The sequence below is a fragment of the Cupressus sempervirens genome, chromosome 7 (genome assembly GCF_028749045.1).
Source record: "Cupressus sempervirens isolate cs-2001-9-10 chromosome 7, ASM2874904v1, whole genome shotgun sequence".
Taxonomy (NCBI): domain Eukaryota; kingdom Viridiplantae; phylum Streptophyta; class Pinopsida; order Cupressales; family Cupressaceae; genus Cupressus; species Cupressus sempervirens.
This window is the reverse complement of record NC_143124.1, coordinates 661,486,083-661,513,595: the sequence shown is the minus strand read 5'-3', so window position 1 is coordinate 661,513,595 and position 27,513 is coordinate 661,486,083. Positions and strand designations below refer to the sequence as shown.

Sequence of the window (27,513 nt, the reverse complement as noted above, 5' to 3'; positions counted from 1 at the left end):
TGTCAATGGCAAGAAAAAAGTAGCTGCTCAACTCAAGCTCAAAAAAAAAGTTGAATTCTACACTTTTCCAATCTAGGAATGATCAAATATAAATAGTGTGGGTGCCTTTAAAATTAAGAAACACGGGGCTTATTAATCCTCTTTGCCATCAATTTCTTTTAGCATAAACAACAATGCACTGACAACACCTAGAGTCTAGACAAAATATGGGAGCTTCACTATTATGTGTCAGTAGAGAGTGGAGGAGTCAGCTTCAAGCCATGCAGTTTGTGACCTCGTACAACATTGTAAAACACTATTTATATTTGATCATTTCCTGGATTGGAGAAGTGTAGAATTCAACTTTCTCCTAAAAAAAGATGCTTCAAATCATTGTGTAAGCAACACTTGTAAATCATTAAACTTTAATTAATTTTCTTGGTCATCGGACTTGCATAAAAGAGACTATGTTCCTAACAATGCAGGAAGGACTTTGTAGCTTACACTAAAATTTGCTTTCAAGAATTTGGAGATAGAGTGAAACACTAGATCACTTTAAATGAACCTTATGCCTACCTGGCTATAGGATATGATATGGACATAATCCCACCAACTCATCATTCAGCAACATCTTTATATGATTGAGTCATTTGCAATCATCAAGCTTTATCTTTTGGGTTCATAATAAAACTAGTAAATAGATATTCTATCAAAAGAATTTTAAAGATACAAATAAAGAAGATAAAGTTGACTTTCCACATCCACTTGTACCACAAAGAAAAGTAGTCATTGATTCCTTTCACTCTTGTACTCTACAAGAACCATTGAAACCATTAAAGTCTGACAGTGAGTTATATTATTTAAACTGTACTAAGCCACTATACAAGCATAAATCAATAAAAGCTCACATTCAAAAAACATTATCGGTAATAAGTATTAACTCTTGGGAAGGTAAAAGCTTATTTACATAATATAGCTTCTATTTTTTTTAAAAGACAAGAGCACATTTAATGATCCCCAAAGAGGTGTAACAGAAAAGGATTAGGTTTAACTAGCTTACTAAAGTTAGGCACAGTTCAAGAGGCAGTTACAATATACCTCTAGTTTGATTCTTCCTTCTTTCAAATGCATTGCATGGGATGAATTTCAGAGACTTGCATTTATATGTTTCAGTTGCTTTGCTATCTGATAGCATACCTGTATAGATGACTAGTACCAAAAGGTCAGGAAATTTGGCAAGTTGTAATGATAAAATATAGAACATATGGCAAGCTATAACAATAAAATATAAAGCATATTTTCATTCTTTGTAATTTTTCCTTAATGAGGTCCTAAAAAATGGATATCAAGACACAATTGATAAGGAATAGGCCCAATCAAGATTTTAATAGTCTTGCTCAGGAGATAGTCTTTTTCAAGAGATAACTATTGAATACTACTATTAATTGTTCATAAAGGTCACTCTTGATTATTTGCTTATTCTCTTTTTATTTTATATTCAAGGTTTTCTTTTAACAATCAAGATTAAATAGAAAAGGGATAAGGCATTAATCTATATTGTTTTTCCCCAACAATCATGTTTAGGCTTGAATCCATTGAATATTGAGGATCATTTATATTTTCTATAGCTAGTTAATTTTTCAATTGGAAGAGAAGACACTGAGGACTTACAGTATGTAGGTATTCACAAATCATTAATCTTAGTTTACGTTTAGAAGTATTGATTACCAACAATTTATCCTTACAATATCCTTCTTTTTGTGTTGGCTTGTGCAGCTAAATGGCATCACATAGCCAAAAATACTGACATCAACATCATTGTAACATGGTCTTATGCAATTGCATCCACTAATTTCTTAAATATATTTTCTGATTGTGAAAGACTCATGGGGGCTATAAAAGGAACTCTCTTTGTGAACCCCTATTAATGAATGAAATTCAAACATAATAAGTTTATAATGAATAAAAATACGAATTTACATTACCGAAGCCAAAAAAAGGAAATTGAAACCTTACAATAGTTTCAAATCAGAAAACCAAGGGGAAGTAAAAGCTCTTATCAATGAACTAACAGACCAACTTTAAAAAAAAAATCTTAAATTGGGACCTCAAGGAAATGGTGATTAAAATGTAAAGAAAGAATATAAGCTGATATTGTAACCACAACCATTGCAAACAAAGTATCAATATTATAAAAACCTATGTCAAAGCTCAATCTGACTTCAAAGACAATGAACTTCACATGCTTAGCAACATAAAGGAAGATTTTGAAACTTGAGACAACATGCTACATAAAGAATTGGAGATAGGGTTCTTCCCTATAAGGCTATATGTAACATACAACAAAGCCTTATGTACAATAAATATGAAAAGTCAATGTCCCACCTAATGTTTTGTTGAGCATGCTGGACAATTTTAAGAATCAGCCTAACATGTGTTTATGAAGATTGGAATCCATGTAATGGGTCTCTATGATACCATTTTTCATCATGTAGAGAATCCATCTGAATATTTATTGCAATTAGTTATGTTTGAAATACCCACGGCTAGTATATGCCATCCACTCAGGCCTGGACCCTGCCACTATCAATTCAAACAACTAACTCAAGATTCAAGTAGACATACAATTACTGCCATCACAAGTGCGAGCACAGAGGAGACAAAATACTTAAGAAGGTAGCCATATTAAATACACCATGGATATCATACACACAGAGACCTCCAAGTTTTCCACTGCATAATGAACAATCTATGAATACACAGCAATCATATACATCAAAGTTAGCTTCAATATCAGCTCATGACAATCTCGTAAATGCTAGGTCAAGAGATTGGCACAAAAAGAAAGAGTTATTTGCAGCAGCAAAACTTCTAGTATTCAACTTCCTCCTTACAAACAGTGAAATATAATAAAATGAGATTTGATTTCCATTGAGTGTGCATTGCCCATTCACAATGATATAACCAAGCACCAATCAACCTTAATGAAGGACAAATGGAGAGAACGCTTCTTCATTTGAGAAGCTCTAATGGAGAAGAAAATGCTTCCAACAAAAGAAAGGTTAAGAAGCTACCCAAAATCATTGACTAATACTCTGAACTTCCCAAAATAGTATTAGACACCCTACTTGCTAACAACACATTGATGTCCATTGTTTATAGTGAGGGAAAAAAAAACTATCAATGAACTAATAGAATTTGCAAATTCTAAAAATATCATTGAATGAATTGGATACAGAAGAGCTTAAGACAATAACCAAATCTATACAAAACTTTTAAATGGCAACACAAACTACATAAAAACCAACTCTAACAGAGCATAATTTGATAGGAAAACTTTAGAGAGACCAAGAGCATTAAAATGAATTGGAGAGGGCCAAGGATTGATTGCCAGAGTTTAATAAATTGACAGATTGCATGGAGCCTTATGACACCAATAGAACACCCTCAATCAAGTTACATGATAAGATTTATTTGGGGCTTGACAATTATATGAATTATGACCTTGACCACAACAAAATGTAATTCTACAAATTCCTAAGTAACTTTACCAATGAGATAGATTTGTGTTCCATCAGACCAGAGAGATATTATTGTGTATGTGTTCAAGTATCTCATTGGGTCAACTTATGTTACTTTTCTAAAGCCCCTATGAGTGCTTCTTTCCATTGAAAAAGAAGAAAATTCAAGACCCTAGCTCCTGTCCATCAACCATCTACTTGAACAAAGAGTTTTTCACTGCTAGAAGTAGAACTTAGTCACGCCAAAAAACTAAGGGCTGATTGATCTAACTCCATGGTTTCTCCAAGAAGCCATGGCCTTCTCACAGGGAACTCCTCATAGTAGTGCAGCTTAGAACTTCAAATATGCTTTCCCCAAAGAGAATCCTTAGATATGCAAAGAAGAGCTACTCTTTGACAAAGATAACATTCTCAATCAAAAAAACAAAGCAGAAAAATCTTGATGCTCAAAGAACCAACCCTTATATGTAACACATAGAAACCCTCCACAAACAAAAAAATTTAAGGATTTGATTCCAAGAGAACTGGAAACTATCAATACCAGTGCAAATTTAAATAGTGTGAAAAGAATACACATCGCAGTCTTTTGAAAAAAGAAAAAGAATAATCAACCTTTTCAAAGTGAGTCATTGTTCATTAAAAAATGTGTCTATTCATGTATTTAATATGTGCTTTTCAATCCAAATTTGAGACTTACTTAATATAAGATTTTCCATTGTTGATGGATCCAGATTTCTTATTATCAGAATCAGCTAAGGAAGCATGGATGCCCTCACTTCCTCGTAGAAGAGATGCATTTCCATTTTCCCTAAAAGTGGCATGTTTGTATTCTTGCATTGAACCTTGGACTAACAATGAAATAGGGCGAAATAGAACTTTTTTTTATTTTAACATGATGAAGCTCGTGTTGGTTGAAATTTTGACCAACACTTAGAGCGAAATACATGTTAGTCAAAATTTTGACCAACACGGGCATGGATTTTTTAAAAAGGATATTTTTCCTTGCCTATTCCGACCAATTTGACCCCATTTTAATAGATGGTCAAAAATTTTGGTCTAAAAATGGGATCAAATGTACTAGTGAGTGGTAAAAATATTGATTTTAATATAGCTATTGGCAAAGCTAGACACGAAAGAAATGAAATAGAGAGATCATGAGTTACTCAAACTGCACATTTTTTATGGAGATTAGATTTTCAAGTGGAGTAAAGCTATAGGGAAAATTAGATAAAATCATATTCATGGAATGACCACCAAGAAAGAAGGAAATATTTTGAAGGCAGATGCAGATATTATGACTATGTTAGCGGGAGGTTGTTGAAGAATTTCATGATTAAAGGCAGTAGAAGACAAACCGAATCAAGTTGAGGACTCCTACAATAAGTGTCTGTTGTCTACTCTAAAACTACTTCCTCAAGTTTTGTCCGAATGCAAAGAATATTTGTAATGTAACAATGTAGAAATATCTCTGTAGGTTTGTTTCTAGTCAATTTTTGACACGTGTCCTCCTCTCATCTGTAGCTTGTTGTAATCCTTCTCTATATAAAGATTTCCAAGATGAAGAGGAAGGAGTTCTAGTTTCTGTTGAAAAATCCTTTCAACTATTGTGATACTAATGGGGTTTGGTTCCGATTTTCATTTTTGCAACTATGATACTAGAAGGATGGTTCTAGTTCAGTCTTGTTATTGTGATACCACCCATTTTTCAGCATTTTCTCTGTATGAACAATAATTGTAATTTCTTATAAGAAAATATATTATACATTGGTCTGTTGTGTATATCTTGAGTCTTGCATATGTTTGTTGTATTGATTTCAAGGAAATTAATAGAAAGCATTATTGAAAGTTTCAGTCTGAAATTTGTCTCCATCTTCATGGGTTTGTAATTTTCCGTTGATAAATGCATAAGGTGCATATTGTCTAGTTGCAACTTGGCTTTGAATTTGTATTCCATTGCATGTTTTTCTATTGGATCAAGGGCTTGAGTAAATTTCTTGATATGCATTGACAAAATTGCAGGGATCATGGGAGGATCTGATAAGTATGAATTTTGTTTTGAAAATAGATATCTATTTCCAAGGTGAATAGATAGATCAGATATCTGAGTATATGAGTATATTTTGGGTATTTGTGTGTATGTTCTAACTTAGTTTTATGCCCAATGGATAAGGGATTGATCAGCTTGGAGATTACATGTCCTCATTGTTGCATACTTAGGTTATGTTGATATTCAACATCATTTATCAAATATGTTTTCCCTTTCATGTTGAAGAGCTTAAAAGAGTTGCCCTCACTTAGCTTGTCGAGTCCATAGATCATGTTATTAGCTATCTCATGTCTATGTTATTTACATAAGCCTAGAAGATTCATGGGTTTTTATCTATTTTATAGATTCAGTTATATGCTTTGACACTGGTACCATATGAAGAATTTGAGGTCCACCCACCTAGGTCTTGCAGAGCTTGAAGAAGAAGAAGGAGGAGAGTAAATAATCTTATAGTTGGCCTTGGTGTCTGAATGGGTACATTGAACATGGGAATTAGTAGTCCCTAAGTGTATGTGTTCTTGTCACTGGGTTATTAAAAAATTGTTAATTTAGGAGCCAACAGTTGGTATGGTTACTTTCTAAATTTTGTTTTTTAAAATAATTATAATCTAGATACTGATAGTTTAGATGTGATGGTTATGTTGAACTTGTCTTTGATGGACACGTTAGAGGATTTTTTATTTTTTGATATTAAAATATAAGGATATAATGTGTTGTTAATCTAATTTTTGGTAGTATGTTGATTTTTTACTACCTTTGTTTTCTTTTAAAGTCCAACCCCCTAATTTTAACTACTTTACACACACACACACACACACACACACACACACACACACACATGTATATACATGTATATATATGTATATATATACACATATGTATATAAATATATGTATACATATGTATATAGATATATATGTATATACATATATATGTATATATATACATATATATTTATATATGTATATATATGTGCGTATATATATGTCTATATATATGTGTGTGTGTATATATATACACACATATACATGTATATATATATATATTTATATGTATATATATACACACATATATATGCATATCTATATATATACATACATATATATGTATATATATATATATATATATGTGTATAGATATATATATATATATATATATATATGTATAGATATATATATCTATACATATATATGTATGCATATCTATATATATATATACATACATATATATATATGTATGTATATATCTATACATATATATACATATATATGTATGTATATATATATATATAGATATGCATACATATATATATATCTATACATATATATACATATATGTGTGTGTGTGTGTGTGTATACATATATATATATGATAATTAAAAATCAATAAATAATTAATAATAAAATTTAAACATAAACGAACATTCAAATAAAAATTCTAACATACACTTTTAATTGTATACTAAATCAATATTCATAACTTGATAAAAATAAATAGAATACAATTAAAAAAATACTAAAAATAAAAATACAATGATCATTAAAACAAATGAAAAATATCCAAAGATTCTTATATATTTTTAAGAACAGAACTTGTAGTCTTCCCTTTGCATTTATATATCACCACACACCTAAATTATGTTTTCAAAGTTGATAACTCGTACTCTTTCCTTTGCATTTATATATCACTCCATAATTTATTGTTCTTGGACCACAAAAACCCTCACAATAACTCTTCTTCAAGATTCAAACATCATCTTGGAAAGCCCGTCCAATAAATTTCACTTTTTCTAAGATTTCCATGAAAAATGATACATTTGTTCATCTGCTATTTTTCCCTAGAGTTGCTCATCTGCTCCGATTTGTCCTCCCGTGTGGGAAAAACGATAGATTTGGCGATGAAAACAAGAGAGGAAACGGAGATCGGATTCTTCTCAAGTTCATTCATTATTCTGCCCACTGCCTCCACCATCACCTTCTTGAATTCCCTTCGATTCAACACTCCACCTTCCACTCCATCCACCATTTTTATCACACAAGATACCATCTTATCCATCTGCAATCAAAACCCACCATTAAAAAAAAAAAATGAAAAAAACAACCATTCTTCATCACTCTATTGTACCTCTGGCACAGTGCCACAGTGTGGGAGACCAGTGGCAGGAGACAAAATATCCAGTGCAACACCAGCATATTCTTTAATCAATTTACCATGCTTGTCCTTGGGCAATGATTTCCATGTCATTTCTAGAGCCTGTAAGATACAGGCATGTTAATAATATGTTCTGTCATGAAGTATGATCTAAAATATTGATGATGAAAAATTGTAATTCTCTTAGAACTTTTATTTTTAGCCGTCTAACCTTTTCCATCTGATGTTTGTTGGTCAGAAATTTTAGCAACGACTTGCCATCATAAGTAATAACAGTGTGAGCCATCTTCAAGGGCGTTGTCTTCAAACGCGTAGCCACTTCCATTAACACTCCACGCAATGCCTCAACAAACTCAGAAGGCTTGATGGCGCTCGTGGACTTGAGAGACCACGATCTTAAGGCTTCTTCCACAATGTTCTTCATCACCTATTTCATTAAACAAGTCAAAGCTTAGAATGTGTTGTTTAAATCTGATGGAAAGAGTCATAGTATAAAAGAACTCACCCATGGATCAGATACGGGTGGCATCCCTTGTTCAGGCTTAATCCTGCTCAGAACACTTTGAATGGGCAAGTGGGCTGTTTTGAACTCGGAGAACATGGCGAGGGCGTCCATGGTGAAACCAGTGCTGAGGGCATAGTTTCGCAGGAGATGACCATCCAGAGTGACAAAACAAATGCGCTCCCTGATCAAAGTACAAAATTATACCACTAATCCATTAAAAAAATTGGTGAAGTTGAATGATTTTAAATCTAATTCATTTCCAATTTTAAATCTAATAGACCAACTCAAACAACTAAGATCCTTCTCTTCTTCCACCATCGTTTTAGCCATCAAACAACATTACTATCTTTATTCTAAAAATCTTGAACTGTAATCTAAAATGTGATTCTTTTCATCCACTAATTTCATAAATGATAATCTAGACAATTATTCATCAAACTCTGAACCAAGCAAAACCTGACAATTTGTAGACAAGAACATTGAATTTTGGAGAAAAAAAATCATGAATTGAAAGGGGGAGAAGGAGGAGGAGGAGGAGGAAACCTGTTGTCTGAAGTGGGTGTGGAGGGGGTGGGGAGAAGAGGGAGATCCCAAGGCAAAGGGAGGGCGAGAGGAGGCCATGGGCGAACTAAGGACTTGGGGAGAGAATCAGAAAGAGTGATGATGTCTCCATTGCTTGTCTTCCTTCGCCTACGTCTCATTCGCCTCATCCAATTCCAACTACTCCCCATCCTCTGCACCTCTCTACCTGCTGGCCGGTCACCTAATTATCTTTTCACTTCGCCCTCCCGTGACTGCATTTTGTGGGAGAGGTAGAAAGGAGGTGAAGTGGTGGAGGTGGTGCACGAGCTTTGTAATGTGGGTGCACGGGATATGTAACTCATCTCCCCTTGGTAACTTCACACCTGCTTCCCACATTTTGTCTTCACCAAAGCTCGGATTTTGGACCAAACACTTGCACCCATGGCGGGCTTCTTGGTCACTATGTACGTGCATTTATTCTTTTGGCTCTATAGAAAGTTTGGGATTAAACCCATTTGTTGAGGATGTAAGAGTTGAACATTGGATTTCCCAAGAAACTCAAAAAAATTGACACATTTTTTATTCTGTTTTGGATCTATTGGAAGATGAGTGTTTTATTGTAATTATATTCATTTCTTTTTGGGCATTCTTTTTGGGTACTCTGTAAGCTTTTATATGATGAGAGATGTTGGTCTGTAGTCTTTGTAGCTCCATGTCAAATGTTTTTATTATTTAAAGTTGTGAACTTCGGAATTGCAATGGCTCAACATGGGTTTGGACTTTGGTATATACAACACTGCTACCCCTGCTTAACCAACATAGTGAGTGGTGAACCCCTAAGTTGTTTCAACATGATTGGTGATACTGGCATAGCATACCCTCGAGCCCCACATTAAACGCTTTTGACCTCGAACAATTGATTGGGTAAGGCCACAATCAGGGGACCTCATCACCATTTAACAAATTTGAGGCTAAAACATGTGAGCACATATGAGCAACAAAGCAAAATTCCACAATCACAATTGTCAAGCAGGAATTCAAATCTTGGTGGATGCAACAACCACATTATCACTTAAGCAACACACTAAATTGTGAACCCTTGGTCTAATTACATATTAATTATTGGTGTTATAGATAATTCTTAGGTAGGTTAGTTCATCTGTTGATTTTTATTCATAATGGGGTGGAGCACTATGGTCAATATGTTGATTGTTTATAGTGGAAGCCAAAGAAGCCATAAATAAATGTTTTAGAGTAATTACATATCAATGTGTCAATGATCAGAATGTGTCTCTTCTTTTAAGTTCTTCCATTATATCCATTCATATTACACATATATAATGTCCCTAATTACACCAATGCCACAATCTTCCGAATGTATGAGAATAGAAGTCTAATGTACAACAAGATTGGATGTTCTAAGGTATGGTCCATACAAGTTGGTCTTGTTGTACATTAGACTTCTACTCCCATACATTGGAAAGATTATGGCACCAACATAATTGGGGGCATTATAGTGGTATATATCAGAGCCTGTGATCTTGCCATCCTATCAGGTATTGAGATTGAATCATGACACCAAGTGATGGGTTGGTTGATGCACTAAGAGAGCTAAAAAGAAGTCAACAAAAGCTCCACAAAACAAAACAGTCAACCTCTTGCTGAGCACAATTCCTCGGGAGGAGTGACAGGATTTGAAAAAATCCAATCTGGCTGAGACGTTGAAACAAATCAAGCAAGATTGGGTGATGGGTGAACATAAGGAGGACTTATCTCTAAAGGATTAGATAGAGTTGCAAATAAAGTATTTGTCATCTCAGCACAATATACTCTTCAACAATAGCTTGAAGCAACAGATTGATTAGTGGCTAAAGGATGATGTCATACAGACATCAGAGGACATGGACACACAAAAGACTCTAATTGCCCCTTCAGATGGAGAACAAAAAAAATCTCAAGACAATTAGGAGATTGAAGATGGAGAAAGTGTTGAGGATTCAAACAAGCTTGATGATGCATAAATCATTGAGGTCAAAGAATGAGAAAAATTTATAGATCTAAACAAGATGACAACCAAGGCAATGTTGAAGTGGATCCTCATAATATTTTTAGTGTGTGGATGGAAAGAAAAACTACAAATCTTTTGGAACATATGGGTAATGATGTGGAGTCACATAAATGGAATCATGAACATAGAGGTGGAAGCATTACCAACAATGAATTATAGTAACGGTTGTTGCTTGTAGACACTTAAAATTGTCTTAAATACTATATCAATTTATTTAATATTTCCCTTGACATTATAATTAATTATTTACTAATTAATTATATTTGTCATATTCTTCTACTTGTTTAATTAAATTTATTTAATTAAATAGGTTCACTTTCCTAAGATATTTAGATTAAATTTAAATACTTCCATCCCTAATGTATTAAATTTATTTAATGCATGATCCTCCATAAATCCCCTTTTAAATAAATCTTATTTATTTAAATTCCCTCCACTTCCATTAAATTCTCTAGACCTATGATTAAATTAAATCTTATTTAATTTAGTCTTAAACCTAGTTTACACCCATCATTTTCATCCTTCTAAGCCTATTCACTACTTAATCCCACTTATTTATCATAAACACCTTGCTAAAGCCCTTTTAGTTCTTAAGTGTGTGCTCACACATGTGTGAGGAACCCTTCACACTTCTCACACCTTCCACACTTCTTACACCTTTGTCCCCCACTCCTTCCTTCAAGTTTGCTCACACATGTGTGAATAAACTTTGAATGTTGACCCTTGCATGACTTGTCTCCATGTCTCCCTTGTGGCACCTATGTAGATGCCACATAGATGCCACCTCCCCAAGGCCTCTCTCAAGCCTATAAATAGAGCCCTTGTCTCAAGCATTTGACATCTCCCTCATTTTCATTGTTATCATGCTAGTTTTTTGTTAAAGCTTTTAGTGATTTCTAGAGTTGCATTCGTTACTAACCTTGGGTAGTTGTTAGATTTTCATCTCATTTGCATTGTTAGCTTAGTTTGTTTCTTACATTTCCATACTCATATTCTTTGAATGCTCTCAAGCATGGTTGATTCAATAGCCATTGTTTCAAGCATTCTCCACTCATTTAGCATAGTATCATTTTCACATTACATTTCATATGAAGGGATTCACATAGTTGTGTTTTGGGATAGCACACTACATTCCTCCAATCTAAAGCACACCAACAGGGCCTCTCATGGGTGTCTTTGTTGAGTTTCTTTGAGGTTGCATGAGGACTTTGCTTTTTGGTTGCAAAACTCAAGCATAGTATTAGTTGTGTTTTGTTTTATGAATATTTGATATACCCATGCAACTAACGTGTACTTGTTTACTCTTGTGCCCAACAGGTTAGGTTTTCTTGCATACATTTTGGCACTCCTAGTGGGACCCACATCCCTTTTTCATTTCCAAAAATTGATCAAAAATGTGTCATTTTTGGTAAAAATTGTGCATTGTCATCTATATTAGGACTCAATGTCATCTACACAGATGATTCGTCATCTCCATAGATTGTTGTCCCTACCATTACCAAAAAAACTTTTTTTTTGTTCTGTTGTCTCTGACATTTTATCATCTACACCTACTAAACTGTCATCTTTACATTGTTGTCTCCACCGTTACCAAAAAAAAAGTTCATTTTGTCATCTGCATCTACTAAAATGTCATCTCTAACATTTTGTTGTCTTTGTCCACCAAATTGTCGTCTCAGCTGTTTAAATTTCTTTGTCATCTGCATTGTGGGCGACCAAAACCTAGTCATTTTGATAGACTGTTGTCTCTGCAATTTTCATATTATGTTGTCTCTGTAGTTTGGCATCTCTTATCTATACTCTATCATCTATAATCTGCAAGTGTAAGTATCAGGTATATCACACTTCTTTTTATTTTATCGTCTCTATTGTCTATCGTCTTTGTCTACATTCTATCATCTGAGATTTTTATTTTTTTTTAAATGAGTATAAAACAAAATTTGGCTTTTAGTGGTTTCATAGGATTGGGTCATTTTAAGCTTATTTACGTATAGAAAAAATAACAAAAAAAGTTCAAATAAATTTTCCCATAGTAAAGCCTTCATTTTGGAGATTTTTTTTGTGAGGCTAATCAAATTTTATTTTTATTTTCTTTTAGATTGGAGCAATTTAGAAACACTAACCATGTCTTCTTGCAATTTTTGCTTAATGTTTTATTTCTCTTGGGAATGAACTTGAATGCTTCTTTGAATGAATGTTGCACTTAATGGGATAAACCAAACACACTCTTGAAAGACTAAAACTTAAAACAAGCAAATCCAATCTTAAATGCATAATCAATTGAAGAAAATCTTTCATTTAGATGAATGTTGTTAAAACACAATCTTGAATGCCTTAAATAAATTCACAAATATTTTTTGGAATGAATGCTTGGAAGTCAAATACACTCTTGAATGCATAAAGGTCAAAGAACAATGCTATGATACACATTTCAATTTGGGTTTAAAATGAATCTCATCAAATCTTGAATGCTTAAGGATTAAAGAATATTGCAATGAACATTTGGATTTGGTGCTTAAAAAAAACACTCACTCAATCTTGAATGCATAAAAGAATTGACTCTTTCCTTATCAAACTTCTTATGTTGATGACGCTCGATTTTTTATGTTAGCGAACTCTCAATTTTTATTATGTTGACGACATTGTCAAGTTGGAAAGAACATTGTATAATATAAACACGAGTGTCTTCAAGAATAAATTAGAAAATCTAAGCTTCAATTGGCAAAGAACAAGTGTCTTTTAACCCTAAGGCCACTTACGTATTCTCTCCTCTCGAGCCTTCGGGTGATCTTGAGTGTACAAGAAATAAGTGGTCTTATTTTTTTTTTAGGAGGCCTGCTTGGGGATTTCATCACCCTTGGGATGACCTCAATTTTAGCATTCTGGCAAAGTATAAATATCGAGAGGTGAATCGAAAGACACCTCTCTTGGAAGCATAATCTTGTCACTCTTGGCTAAGCCCCAAAGAAATTTATACCTTTGGGAAGTGAAGGTGGAGATTTGGGTTACCGTCTCCTCCTGATTATGTGGCATTATTTTCTTTCATCTACAAATTTGGGCCTTGCATATCTTGCATATATCGAGGACACCCTTAGCTTAGCTTGTATATCCTAGTAAAAACCTTATAGGATTATTGGTGTGTTCGACGTGCTAAGTGTTCAAAAACCTCCCCATTTGAAGGGGAGACACCATCTAAGATTTTCTTGTATATATATTTCATTATATGTTTTGCATGTTATGTTTCAAAAAATCCAAAAAATTCATAAAAGTTCAAAAATCAAAAAAATTTAAAAAATCTCAAAAACAACAAAACAAGTCTTGCTTTAAGTCCTCTCAGTCAAGTTGTCCACATCAATTCCACATCACTTCTTCTATCCATCAAATTCATCACCATCATGCATCTCTTATCTTAATCATTAAAATAATTCCTCAAAATCTTAATCATCTTTATTCATCCAAGTCATTTCCTCATCTTCTTAATCATGGTTCATAATCCACATCAAGATCCAATTCCTTCATTCAATGATTCATCCTCATGATTCTTAATCCAATCCCTTTTTGAATTCATTCATTTCTAATCAATCCCTAAGTGAATCCATTTACATCTTCAATCCAAAATCAATCAATCTTTCTAACTTCATCTATTCAACTCTTCTTCTAATTCAATTTTTCATAAAATCTTCTACTTTGGACTTAGGAGCACCATCATAATCCTTGGACTTTAATCCTAGTTATCTTGAATGACCCAAATTTTATCAAGGTCATCTCAAACCTTCATCAGTATCAAATCAATATCAAGTCAAATCCAATTCAAATCAAGTCAACACAAAGTCCAAAATTTCTCCTAGTCCCAAGTTCATATTCTATCCATCATCAAATCTTTCATCACTCTTCATCTAAAATCCATGTATAAGAATTGGCTTAATCAAATGGTTGAAGATCTTCAAAGACAATCTGGAGTTATACCTCCCCTTCAACCTACGTATCAAATCAATCCTCAAAACTTCATATCCAATTCTAATCTGTCTCGTGTTCATTATTCTTCTACCTTTGAGAAGGGAAATCCACCTCATTATCCTTCAACCACATACAATTTTGTTCATAGCCCACACAATTCCTCAAACATAAATGTAATGGCCAAAGAAACTGAGGAGCTCAAGAATTCTATCTTGAGTCTAGCAAATCAAAAGTCAAAATCTACCTTCCAAGACATATGTCCTCTTCCCCCATGTTTCGAAGACCATAATCCTCATGTCTCATCCAATCCAAATCCTCCATGTAATTCCCCATACTTCCAGCTTAATGTCCAAAACCATCATCCCAATCCCATACCCATGCCTCAACCTCCACACAATCCTAATCCTCAAAAATTAACATCATCCCCACCTTGTAATAGGTTTATCTCACTAGAAACCTTGTCTAAATACAAAACCAAAAATAAAGTGATCCAATCACCCAAAGTCATACACCCAAATCCATCTCAAAACCTTCCTCCAAAGCATGCCATTTTGGATTCCTTTTCTCCTCTAGATCCAAGCATTTCTCCTTCCCATTATTCCCTTATCCCTCAAGATCCATTTATCCCTCTTAGTCCATCTCATGCTTCCCTTCCTAATCAAGATCAAGACATTCCATGTATCACACACGTTACTGATTCCATTCTGTCTCAAGAGTTAGCACCCATAGATCCTCCACTTCATGAAGATTCTCCTTCCACTCCATCCACTAATACTCCTCCATGTCAAGATAAAATCACTCCATCTCATGGTTCCATTCCATCCACTCCATTATATGATTCTATTTCGTTATATTATCCAATCATTCCTTCCATTCCACTACATGATCCTCTTTTAAGTCAAGATCAAAGTACCCCTTCCTTCGTATTTCATGATCTGAATCCATTTCAAGATCCTACTATCCCTCATGATCCCCCTCATGATCCTAATCATCCACATGATTCCATCGTACCTATCCAATCCACTCATGAACCCCATATACAGGGACTCACATCTTATATTAAAAATGATAACTATCTCATTGAAGAAATATGGTCTCAAGATGTTGGTACACCTTTAGCTCCTTCCAAACATAAACATCCTCATCATCCATATTCCAAGTCCATTTTGGGCCCTTACATCCATATTCCCATTTGTTCCTCATTACCATCCATTTTTGGTCCTTACATACATCCATCTACCATATCCAATTCTTCCACTTCATCCCCTCATATACCTATTAAAGATCAACAAAGGCACACATCCTTTAATTCCTTCCAATGTTCACCATCCATAAGCTCTCCATACCATTTATCCTCATACACCCCTACCATGGCCAATGGAAGCAAATTGGATGCCAAAGATAAAGTTAATCAAGCCAAAAATCTTCAAAAATCCAAGGATCAACATGTCCCTTCTAAAATACATGTCAAAGAAAAGAAAAATATGATCCAAAACAAAATCAGAAGGCCACAAAGGCTGAAAATAAAAAATGCAAAAATTATATGGATCCCAAAACTACTTAATGAAGCAATGAATCTCAAAGAAAGACTCAAAATGACATCCAATTTTGCTAATCCAAAGGCTTCCCTTGTTCATAAATCATCCAAGCTTCCATTTTCCAAATCCATTTTGGGTCCTTATATACCCAAATCCACCATCTTAAATCCATCATCTCCTTTATCCATTTTGGTTCCCTATATCCCAAAATTCAAACTTTCTCCTACATATCCTCTAAAATCTCCTCCTTTACATCACCCTTCAAGGTGTGTGTTAATGACAATCTTTCCACCTCCTTCATCCACTCATTCACAAATCTTCCAACCTAGCATCCACCAACCATGTCTTCCTCCCAACTACTCCTCCCCCTTAATCTAAACCTTTTCATAAGTCCTTAGCCTCCATTTCCCAATCCATTTCATCCTTCTTTTCACTATCCTACCAATATCTATGAGAAAATAGTAAAAAATTCCTTGAAAATAATAAAGAATGAGAAACAAATATCAAGAAATATCGTCTATGTAACTAAATGCTTGAGTCCTCTCTTTGTTTCCTTATCATGTATCCATTATCTTCCAATTCCACTTATCCTTCCATTCACTTATCCTCTTCCACTTACACTCTACATTGGGGGAAAGCTCTAACCATACCACACTTCCATACTTCCATATACCATGCATCATCCTTTTCCATCTTTGATCTTGACTATCCTATTCTTTTCATCCATTCATGCTCAATTTCCATATCCCTTGCACATTATCCACACACTATCCTACATGCTTCCACCATCTGTTAACATATTTGATCTTGACATCTTATCCATCTCTTGCATCCCATAGTCCTTCTCATGTTCATTCCATCCTCCATCCATACTCCTACATACTTCCATCCTTCTTTCAAATGTTCTTGATCTTGGTTATCCCATCCATTTCATATCCCACATTTCATCCATACTCTTCATATCATTATCCCTTTTTCATACCCTCCCTCCCATATCCTCTATTCATTCCACTTTCATGCCTATGCTCATGATCAATACTAGAGGCACAACAACAAAATGTCCATGCATGCTTTGGAAATACACATGCCTTCCCTTCCTCCATACAATAGCCTTCACACCATATTTCCATCTCTACACATCCTTCTGCACCATATTTCCTTCTATTTTCCTATCCTTGGCATGGGGCATTTGAACTTCTTTGAAACATGGTCCTTGGCTCCCCATTGTCCTATACTGGATCCTTTGGTCCCTCATATTATTCCTCCATTCAGATATCCCCACCCTTCTCATCCATTTACAATTCCTTGGATCTCCCTTGTAAATCGTCCCAATCTAGTCATTTTCATCAATTCCATCAATTCATTTCTCCTCTAATCTAATCAAATTCCCTTCTTCCAATCATTTCCTACAAATCAATTTACATCTTATCTAAGTCTTCTTTTTCTTCTCATCAACATCATTCATCTCATTCAATCAAATTCATCCATCATCTTATCATATCTTATCCAAATTCTTCTAGTTCATCATCCAATCTCATGACATTGAGCGTCAACCCATTAAACTGAGCTTATCAAAATAGTGATTGTAAAAAAAACTTACACAAATTCACACTAAGACTAAATGATTTGAGAACCTTGTTCCTTTCACACAATTTGCAGTGAACAATCACAAACATTTCACTACAATTCAATCAAACAATCACATTTTTCCTTATAGGATGCATCCTTCCTACACAGGCGTAACAAATTCACCATCAAAATCAAGTTCAAGGCAAGAACTGGGGACTGAATGACTACTTGGTCATAATGTCTTTTGTTGATTTTATCTTTGTGTGTCAGTAGTAGCCTCCCCATGTGTGCCTCAATTTTCAATATCTTGGTACATTTGAATTGCTTAACCTGATTACATGTGTTATTTTGTGATATGATCTATTTTCATGATTCTTTAGCACATCTATGCCAATTTAGAGTTATGGTTATGCATTGCTCACTGGGGGCAACGGGTTAGCACACTTTCCACCAAGATCCCTAACAAGACTTTGGGTGTGCCCAAACCTCTCCAATGTGTATATGTCATTTGTTACATCATGATTCAAAAACCTACATCTATTGTGTTGAGAGTCTAGTCCATGCAAAGGAATCTTGTCACCTATGCTACTATAGCATTTGATGCATAACTCCTCTTGCAATACCAAACGAGGGTGTGCTCTCCCATATGAACACAACTGAATCCCATGCATTCATGTAGTTAAGTTACCTTTAGATTAATCATTATCCAATTCATCCAGCTTCATCCACTCTTACCAACAAGTCATGCAAGACCTTTCTTTAAGCTTTTTTTCTTTTCATTTTCCCTCCCATGTCTATTTTCGAGAAAATGGGGCAAAATGTATTCCTATTTCACCCCATTTCCTCGAGGGGGCACCCTCCTCCCCTGTCATCACTTCGACACAACTCCTAGGACTCCTATCCTCTCTAGGGCAACCTATATTTTCTTTTCTTTGATATAATGTCACACCAACATCACATCAAAGAGGGGCAATATGTAGACACTTAAAATTTTCCTAAATACTATATTAATTTATTTAATATTTTCCTTGACGTTATAATTAATTATTTATTAATTAATTATATTCGCCATATTCTTCTACTTGTTTAATTAAATTTATTTAATTAAATAGGTCCACTTTCCTAAGGTATTTAAATTAAATTTAAATACTTCTATCCCTAATGTATTAAATTTATTTAATGCATGATCCTCCATAATTCCTCTTTTTAAAAAATCTTATTTATTTAAATTCCCTCCATTTCCATTAAATTCTCTAAACCTATGATTAAATTAAATCATATTTAATTTAGTCTTAAACCTACCCTAAAACCTAGTCTACACCCATTACTTTCATCCTTCTAAACCTACCCACTACTTAATCCCACTTATTTATCCTTAACACCTTGGTAATGCCTTTTTAGTTCCTAAGTATGTGCTCACACATGTGTGAGGAACCCTTCACACTTCTCACACCTTCCACACTTCTTACACATTTGTCCCCCACTCCTGCCTTCAAGTTTACTCACACATGTGTGAGAAAACTTTGAATGTTGACCCTTGCATGACTTGTCTCCATGTCTCCCTTGTGGCACCTATGTGGATGCCACATAGATGCCACCTCCCCAAGGCCTCTCTCAAGCCTATAAATAGAGCCCTTGTCTCAAGCATTTGACATCTCCCTCATTTGCATTGCTATCATGCTAGTTTGTTGTTAGAGCTTTTAGTGATTTCTAGAGTTGCATTTGTTACTAATCTTTGGTAGTTGTTAGATTTTCATCTCATTTGAATTTTTAGCTTAGTTTGTTTCTTACATTTCCATACTCATATTCTTTGAATGCTCTCAAGCATGGTTGATTCCATAACCATTTTTTGAAGCATTCTCCACTCATTTAGCATAGTATCATTTTCACATTACATTTCATATGAAGGGATTCACATAGTTGTGTTTTGGGAGATCACACCACATTCCTCCAATCTAAAGCACACCAACAGGGCCTCTCATGGGTACCTTTTTTGAGCTGCTTTGAGGTTGCATGAGGACTTTGTTTTTTGGTTGCATTGAGTTGTAAAACTCAAGCATAGTATTAGTTGTGTTTTATTTTATTTTGAATATTTGATATACCCATGCAACTAATGTGTTCTTGTTTTCTCTTGCTCCCAACAGGTTAGATTTTCTTGCATACACTACCATTATTTGAGTATGAAGTCTATCCTCCTTAGGTGGCAATTGTGAAGGATTACATTGATGAATTTTAAGATTGGTGTCTTTCTGATCCTAAAGACTCGGGGTGCAACAATGTTTATATTAGAGTGACATAGTGGAAGTTTGATGACTATGTGATGCAATGGAGGGTTCATGCTAATTCAATCATTTTCTCTACGCAGTTGGTTTGGGATTCTAGAGCTGATGGCAATTTATTCAATTACAAATTTCTTGAGGGCAAGAAGTCTTTGGGCAACAAGGATTTGTGATGTCCCCAATTTTAATGTAATTATTAAATTAATTAAGTAATTGGTCCCATAAATTAAATTAAATAATAAAAGAACTTTAATTAACTAATAAGCATGAGACTCAAATAAATAAAATAATGAAATAATTGATATTGTCGACATGTACTTGTAAACCTCTTGATGCTTCTTTGAGGCCTTTATAAGGCGATGGTTGGGCATCAAATTTCATTATGGATTGGATTATTTTTGCACTTGTGTTTATGGAAGATAAAGGCTACAGAAGTTCATGTGCATAGTTTCAAAGGTGGAAGACCCTTCCTATATTTACTATGTCATTTTGATGGTTCAACACCATCGTATTATGCAATTGGAGATATCATTCAGATATTTCACGTTATGTGCCAGATCTATCAATCATCTTTATTTGAAGATTGGTCTATATTTATCATGATATGTAATTGTTTAGATCTTTTCTGAGGCTTTTTAATATGAATTGCTTTCATGTTGTTGGCATTCATCTTGGATACTATCCTTCCTGCATTTTCATTGTGCTAAATGATCAAGTTCATTATATGTGGTGGAGGCTCTATAATAATAAGACTCTTTGGAAATATATTCCTATGTTTCCCATCATGAGGCAATCGATAGTGTTATATAAATATTCTAGACTTGTGTATGAAATACATTATGAACATCAATGTATAGCTCACAATCCTCCACCATAGGGACATCATTCCTCAAAATACTAGTCACCGTATGGACATATCTACTTTGTTGCATCGTAAACCAGTTCATCATTCCCATACAACATACTTAGCATTTCCATTGTACATCATTAATCCATCTCTATCTTTTGTACAACTTGCTCACTTCAATCTATACGGACCATACCTTCATACATCTAGTCTTGTTGTACATTAGACTTCTACTCCTATACATTGGGAAGATTGTGGCACCATCATAATTGAGGACATTACAACACAAATTGGCTAGGAAACTAGGCAAAATGGTCTATGTGGTCAATTCATTGATTGTTTATGGACGAGGCCATAGAGAAATATTTTAGAGTAATGGTGTATTGGTAAGTGGTAAACATTTGAGGTAAGTTTAGCTTATCTATTAATGTGTTAACTATTTACAAGGTGAGGCATCCCCAATTCAAAATATTGATATATCCACCATATCATATCAACTCTTTAAGCTTTTCCTTTCTAAATATTCATATTTTAGTAATTTTCTAGAAAACTAGGTGAAATGGAAACATATGAAATAAAATCGCAAGCATAAATGAGGATTTATTAGGGCTCAATATGTTTGCATTATAATAGAGGTGAATATATAAGAGAAATATCCTACCTACCTTTAAACTAACTTTCCACATAGGCAAGATGACACATAATGCCATCTAAGCATGATTATACACCAACACACATTTCTTCCCATTTATACTTACCTCCACGCATGCACTAGTCAAACCTCGTTTATTAAACCCTACTCTCACTTTAATAAATTCATCATCGGTTCAAGATTATTACCCTCATGCCTAGATTCTTTTTTTCATGACTCTAGATTAAGCCCACAACATATACTAATGAAACTTGAATTCAAATTTTAAGTTTCCCCTTCTCACATTTGGTTTGACACAACATGTTGTATTTTGGTCTTTAAAGCAATTCAATGTGCCATACATCAATATTGAGAAATCATATAGACGACAAGAAGAAATCACAAGTAAATAATTCAATTTTCTAACTACCAAATAATCATAACATACATCGTATGCATCTATACCACATGTACTCTTGTGTATGTTGTCTTAGAATCTTTTTTTAGAGTCATAATAATCAATCAATATAGGGATTTGACATATGAGATCTTGAACCTACTAACATGTTCAGATCAATAAGCATGCAAACTCAAATAACTCATTAAATGTAATTAGTATCAAGGTGAATATATTTTAAAAGCTTGCTTTTTTTTAAATTTAATTATGCATGTCAATTTTGAATTCTATAATAAGTGGGATCAAATATATAGAGCTTTAAATCAAAACTTTAGGTATTTCACATCTCTGTATATTTGTAAACATTCATCAAATATAGAAAACATATTTCCTAATAGTGTTAAATAAATTTTATGTATCATCAACTTTATTTTCTTACATTTAACGCAATAGCTAGGTACCTAATTCATTTTAATTATCTCAAAATGAGACATGTTTTGTTTTCTCCAAATTTTGAAACAGACAGAAAATATGAGATGTATATTTCCCAATGGTGTCAAATTAATTTTATGTATCATAGACAATACTAAGAACCTAATTCATTTAATTCTCTCATTTATTTATCTACCCATTAGATATGATTTTATAACTCTTAAATAGGCATATTTTGCATATAAGCTAATAAAGTTAAATAATACATTAACTTTGATTCTTCCTAGTTCTAGTGGTCGAAATTCATTTTGAGTTACATCTAATTCTATAGGTTGAACTAAATTTCTAGTGCATATTTATCCCTTGGAAAAATGTACTTTTGATTGCATCCTCATAATCTAAACATGTTTCTCACCTATCCTAGCCTTACCCTTTCATCAAATTTGACCATAGCCAAGGATCATCTTTGAGTCAGAGCATCCTAAGGTGTAAGAGAAGTTATATGTCATACCAAAAATCTTATTTAAGATATTTTTCATGTTTATTTTACAATATTTCAATAGTACTTTAATATTCTTTCTAGCACTAAAAATCCTACAATAATGCATCATAATTGCATCACCTTACTTTGGAAACATTTGATATGGAAAGAGATGAAAAAAACTCATCCAAATATCAAAAAGAATGTTAATCAACACAAAGGAATAGTTCAATTCCAAACTTACTAATAGGGTGATAAGATAATAAACAATCTCATTATTTGAAGTTTGTTCACTTATTAAGCATGTTCATTAAAAAAATACATATAAAAACTAAGAGAACTCGAGACACATTGTAGTAGTGATCACATCAAGATTCATAAAACCATCATAATATAACATTCACACTACATGTGGTAAACCTACACTTAGCACCAAGATATGTGTTGTGGTTTCACAATGCACACCCCATTTTTCCTAGAAATGGGGACCCCCTAGTAAAAATTCTATTTCCCAGACCCCTAGTCCAGGGCCTGGGTAATTTTTGGAACTCTTCCTAAGTCTGGGTCTAGCCTTTTGTCTCTAGCTAAGAAGCCCCATGGTGTCAGAACTAGAAAATTTTGGAGGATTTGTTGCGCATGCATGCTAAATGTGTAAGTGTGCACTCTTTCCCCTTTGGAGATGTGCACCTATGTACATGCATAGGTGCACACCTCCAAAGGTGCGCTAAACCTGCACACAACACAAAACAAGTTAGACAACACCAAAGGTGTGCACATGCGCACTTGTCCAAGGTGTGCACGTACGCACCTATCCGAGGTGCACATGTTCGCACCTTTTTTCACACAAAACACAAAAAAAACCCAAGGAAAGGTGTGCACATGTGCACCTTTTTCTTAAAACCCACATAAGGGTGCACACATGTGCACTACATGAAAGTACACAAGTGTGCACCCTTTTTTTCACATTTAAAAGCTAAGTCCCCCCCCCCCCCCCCCCCCAGCATAGCACTTGCACTAACCACATGTGTGCAGTTTTGCACATACACATGTGTGCACCTCACCCGAGTGTGCATGTGTGTAGGTGCAAAACTATGCCAAAAGACCCTTGATAAGCCTTTTCAGCACTATTTTGCATACCAGGGGTAGAAAGGGGCTTAACTTATTTTTTCATGGTTTTGAAGCATTTGGGATAGGTTTTTTGTCAATTAGGGTTTGTTTAGGGTTTAATTTTCAGCTTTCCAGACTAATGTTTGCTTCTTTGTATAAATAAAAAAGGCTTCCTTAACTTGTCAGGGTCATAACTTGTGACCTAGAGCTCTGAATTCAAAACTGTTTACACCATTGAAAAGAAGAACTAAAAATTGAATTTCAATCCCTAAAATAGCAAGCCTTAAACTACCCAATTTTAGGGACCAATGAAAGTTTCAATTTAAAATTTTGTGCAGAAGACCTCAGAAAAAGCCAGTTAAAAGTGCCTAGAAAAGCTTGTTAAAAAAGATATGAAAAGGTTTCAAACATTTGATCATTTTGGATAATTTGGATCACTTGGTCTCTAACTGAGAAGGATCGAGCAAATGGCGAGAAGAAAAAATCAAGAAATTTATACTAAAGATCAAAGATATAGAGGTTGGACAAATGAACTAGAACAGTTTCCTCATCTTATGCAACTCATAATGACAAGATTCAACATAGGTGCCTTGGGATTTTAGATAGAAGAAGAAAAAGGAGTTCAAGTCTATGAAAGTGTTTGGCTATGAAGAGGGTATAAATCATCAAAAAGGGAAAAATAAGTACACTAAAGTGCTCCTAGACGTTGTCGAAGAAAAACCTAGAAGCCATTTTCAAAAATAAAAACTTTGATTTTTTAATGAATTGAACACCTTGACCAAATTTCATCAAGGTGCGCAGGTGCGCAAGGTGAGCAAGGTGTGCTTGTCCAAAGGTGCATCAAATTTTTTTTAAGAAGTCAGAGATGTGCCAACAATTAATGACTAGTTCCAAATTTAGAGTTTTCCATGTACTGAAAATGCATTCTGATAATAATTTAACTCCTAGAAACATTCAAAGAAGGCCAAGCTTCCATTTTTAGAGCTTCCAGTGACTCCTAGACCCTCTTACAGCTCCCTTCTTCTTATCTATTGCCTCTTTCTTTATTTTAAGACATGTAAAGGCTCATGCACCTATTAATTGATATAAACAAGGGTGGAGTCCTACTTAGCACCACTTAGAGAGTGAGTTTGTATATAATTAGATTTGTTTTATTAGTTTTAAGAATATGTTTGCATGAAGGAATCTCTCACTCTCAACAAAAATTGAGGAGCCAATTGCCTATAAATTGAGGAATTAAATATGTATTTTGAGTCATTATTTTGATGCAATAATATATGTTATTGGTGCTCTCATCCTGAGTGTAGTTATTCTTGCCAGAGTGTGTTATTTTTTGTAAATTCTTGTTCATGATAATAATGGAGCCAATGGTTTTATTGTGTTGATTTCATCATGCGATTTTTTAGTTTTTGTGTTTGTCGCATGTTGATAAATTTTGCTGACGTATCGAGTTGGAGAAGTGATCACTCTTATTGTTCTTACATAGTGTCTTATCTCACATGAGCGCACTTTTTGTGGCCTTGCAATTTGATGAGAAGTGAGACATCTTTTGGTTTTTACTAAGTTTCCATCGACAGTTGCATCAATGGATTTGAGGAAGCATTGCTCCTATTTTCATTAGTTTCCTACCCGATCTTTTCAATGATTTAACTCGCAGACATGTTACCGTGGTTTATGTCTATTAAGAATTTTTCTTTCATGTTATTTACATTCATCTCTTGTTACCTTATCTTTTTTATTTTCTTTGCTAACCCTTGGTTAAATTAGGAATTCATATACTTGCATTTTTAGATTGCATTCATTAAAAAAATAGAAAATACCAAAAACATATCTTTTTGTGTGGTTAATTTTGAAACAGCAAGCAGATTTATCATCTTATCTAAAATTGGTACAAACCAGCAAAGGCCTCTTTGTGAAAATATACAATTATTTTCAACTAAGTGGATTCTATTAGGTCGCGAGATCACCCAGAACCTTGGAGTTGATCCCAAATCAGCTTTTCAAGAGAGGAGTTCAAAAGGATTCCTATCATTAAGCATTGTGCAAAATGACAACTCAACAATATGTATTAGTATGTGACCAACAAAGGCTAATCTTCATGCGTTCATTATATAAAATGCATTCATAATCATGTTTGAAGTTAAAAGTGGTAATTTTGCATGGATATATAATCATCTTAGATCTATACTATAATAGTGTTCAAATAATTGTATAAGTTTCTCATTTGAATGAACTTGTAATAGGCTCATTGTAGTATAATTTTTAATTATCTTGTGGTTGCAAACCAATAAAGATCTTATTTTTTTTCATCATGTTTCATTCTTTTTTATTATATATTTCTCCATTAGAACATATAGTTGGATAATCCTCCATTGGACCATCTAGCCATGACTACATCAAGTGTTGTTAGAGAAAATAGAAAAGTCATTAACCTAAGTTGTTTACATCAAATCAAACAAAGTATTCATATGTAAAAATAAAATATATTGTTAATATTGTTGGAACTTGATATATAAAAAATATTTGAAATTATGAAAATTGTTGGCATCTAAATATATGACTTTGAAGAAGATCAGAAAAGTTTGCCTAACCTCAAGGGAAAGGGTTGAGTGACAAAAACAAGACATAATTCCTATTGAAAGTTTGTAAATAAGGAAGATGGTAAAGAGTTCAAAGAATATTGGAATTTGTATCAAGAATTAGCAAGAACATAAGTGTATGTATCAAATTAGTATGATAAATTAAAAAAGTAATAGACTAGCTAGCTAATTTAAAGTAACCCTTTGATGATATTAATGATTTGGAAAGAGTAATGTTTGTGTACACCAAGCCAAAATTGAAATGATACCATTTAATGATAATAATTTTAGTAAGAAAGTCTACCATCCTAAATTGCAATAACCTATAATTATATGCCAATTAGTCCTCATTTTAGTTTGCATGGGCTCCCAAATTGATTTTGATATTCTAGCCCTACACCGCCTACATTTCTAGGTTTCTTTCCACCTTCTCAACTTCTAAATTTCATCATATTTTAGCTAGAAGAGGAGATCTTAGGCATCCTTTTATCATGAAGAGGATGTTCAAGCCATCCTCTTTCTTTATCTTTTTGCCATGTTTAAATTTGGGGGGGCCATCTTATTGGTTAAGCAAGATTTCCTTATTCTTGTCCAATTCACCTTTTGATCCCCCCTTTTGATTCAATCACACAAACCTTGTATTCAAATCAATGGTTGGGGAAGGGAAGGAGGCATGCACCAACCCCTCTATCATCTTCCTTTGATCTCTAAAACATTGTGAGACATATAAAAGTAACCTATCTCTCCTCATTTGGACATAAGGAAAATTGGAATCAAGAGACAACATATCAACTTTTTTTGATGTTAATTGTTATAGGAATAAAGAGCCAACGTATTAGGATAGCTGGATAACTAGGAACTGGCATACTATTACTACACAGAGTAGATGGAAATTTTTCCCTA

The 27,513-nt window shown here is 33.9% G+C and overlaps 1 protein-coding gene across 1 annotated transcript; it reads right to left on the bottom strand.

Moving 5' to 3' along the window:
• Positions 1–7,086: 7,086 nt before the first annotated feature.
• LOC149548396 (uncharacterized) lies at positions 7,087–9,072 on the bottom strand. The gene is made up of 5 exons (XM_089794852.1): positions 8,747–9,072; positions 8,204–8,384; positions 7,910–8,125; positions 7,672–7,800; positions 7,087–7,602 (listed from the first exon to the last, which is right to left on the bottom strand). Exons 1-5 carry the CDS (start codon positions 8,932–8,934, stop codon positions 7,375–7,377), a joined length of 942 nt encoding a protein of 313 aa, XP_089650978.1. The 5' UTR covers positions 8,935–9,072; the 3' UTR covers positions 7,087–7,374.
• Between the last annotated feature and the right edge of the window lie 18,441 nt (positions 9,073–27,513).